This window comes from Sinocyclocheilus rhinocerous, unplaced genomic scaffold, assembly GCF_001515625.1.
Source record: "Sinocyclocheilus rhinocerous isolate Xijiao unplaced genomic scaffold, SAMN03320098_v1.1 scaffold1219, whole genome shotgun sequence".
In the NCBI taxonomy this organism is placed as follows: Eukaryota; Metazoa; Chordata; class Actinopteri; order Cypriniformes; family Cyprinidae; genus Sinocyclocheilus; species Sinocyclocheilus rhinocerous.
The window spans coordinates 585,155-586,911 of NW_015634012.1; the positions used below are offsets into that span (position 1 = coordinate 585,155).

At 34.5% G+C, this 1,757-nt stretch overlaps 1 protein-coding gene across 1 annotated transcript in view; it reads left to right on the top strand.

Annotated features, from left to right (window-relative positions):
- Positions 1-599: 599 nt before the first annotated feature.
- The window catches only part of fn3krp (fructosamine 3 kinase related protein), a 2,589-nt gene continuing 1,431 nt past the window's right edge, over positions 600-1,757 (top strand). The window contains exons 1-4 of the mRNA XM_016558820.1: positions 600-747; positions 857-948; positions 1,036-1,118; positions 1,220-1,342. Coding sequence (XP_016414306.1) covers positions 605-747; positions 857-948; positions 1,036-1,118; positions 1,220-1,342 — 441 coding nt within the window. The 5' untranslated portion in view covers positions 600-604. The remainder of the gene's footprint in view (positions 748-856; positions 949-1,035; positions 1,119-1,219; positions 1,343-1,757) is intronic.

Below are 1,757 nucleotides of genomic sequence, written 5' to 3' on the forward strand. Positions count from 1 at the left end.
AAAAGAAGTAAATAGTAACTATTGCAAATAGCAAACACATTAAAGCAGTTTTATATATTACCACAATTATGATTTTACAAAAACACACTGCAAAAAAAAAATATGAGAACATAGATAAATAAAAATATATTTAACAAATATTTTTTAACTTTTCTAATTGTATTTAATATTTTTATTTTCCCAAATGGTGAATATACTATTTCCAGTAATTACAACTCTGTCTTTATTTGGGCGTACATCAACATCATCTGCTGCACATTATGCATTGTAATTATATTGGTATTATATAAATTACTATTATATAGGTTAATGTGTAACTTAAAGATATACTTTTATTTGTTTTACATTCGTTTAACAGTTTTATACAGTTATTTTATCAGTTTGTCTGTTTCTGTTTGAAACTACAATACATTATGCAATATCATTTGATATACATTATTTGAACGTACATAAATTAATGATTTGTTGATCATTATGCCATGTAATTGTATATGCTTGCATTACAAAGTATCAATAGATTATGTAAAGTGTCAGTCTGTAAATATTTCAAAGTACAAATCATTGACTTTTTTCTGATCTCTCTCTTTCTCTGTAGGCTAGAAGGATGTTTGATGGAGAGATGGCGAGCTTGGAAGCGATCCTGGCTACAAACACAGTGAAAGTGCCCAGGCCTGTGAAGGTCGTGGACCTTGAGAGAAGTGGAGCTCTTCTCATAATGGAACATGTGGAGATGAGGAGCTTAAATAAGTATGACTCAAAATCATGTGAACCCATTGTAATAGGAGTGAGAATAGGGTAAATATTACATTAGCATTTTGGGCATTTGCTCTTTTTAAAATGTTTAATGTTTATGTAGATACTCATCAAAGCTGGGGGAACAACTAGCTGACCTGCATCTTTACAACAAGAAACAGACAGAGAAACAAAACAAGGAACAGCAGTCTGTTGGTAATGTTTTTTTTTCCTCTCCCAATATTGCATTGTTGTAGAATTTTGATTACATCATTATTTATTTGAGTTTCTGTGTTTACAAAGGAAAAGGATCAGGAACATCTGAAATTCAACTAGCCAACAAGTTTGGGTTTCATGTGGCTACCTGCTGTGGTTATATCCCTCAGGTCAGCATCACCAGGGTGTTTGATCATAAAAAACAAATGGGGTGATTCATATTTAGACATAATTTGCAATAAGAGGTTTTTATCTCTCCTTTGGTGTTCAGGTAAATGATTGGCAGGATGATTGGGTGTCTTTTTTCGCCCAGCAAAGGCTGCAGTACCAGCTCAGCTTGGTGGAACAGTCATATGGAGACAGAGAAGCCAGGGAATTGTGGGCCAAACTCCAAGTAAACCAAACTGCTCAGATTTTTACTTAAGCATAATAACACCCAAAAATACAAAAAGATATGGTCTCTAGTTTTCAGATGGAATAAACATGAGTAAAGCCATATATTCTTTTAAAGGGGTGGTTGATTGCGATTTCACTTTTTTAAACGTTAGTTAGTGTGTAATGTTGCTGTTTGAGCATAAACAATATCTGCAAAGTTACGAAGCTGAAAGTTCAATGCAAACGGAGATATCTAAGATGTCTTTTAAAATTCTGGCGGTTTAATGCCTACAAAAACGGCTGGTAGAGACTACAACGAGTTACTTCCCGGGGTTGTGATGTCACAAACCCTAATAAACCCCGCCCTCGGGAACATGCAACAAAGGGGGCGAGGCCATGCTGCGCTGCTTTAGAGAAGAGGAAGAGAAAACTAG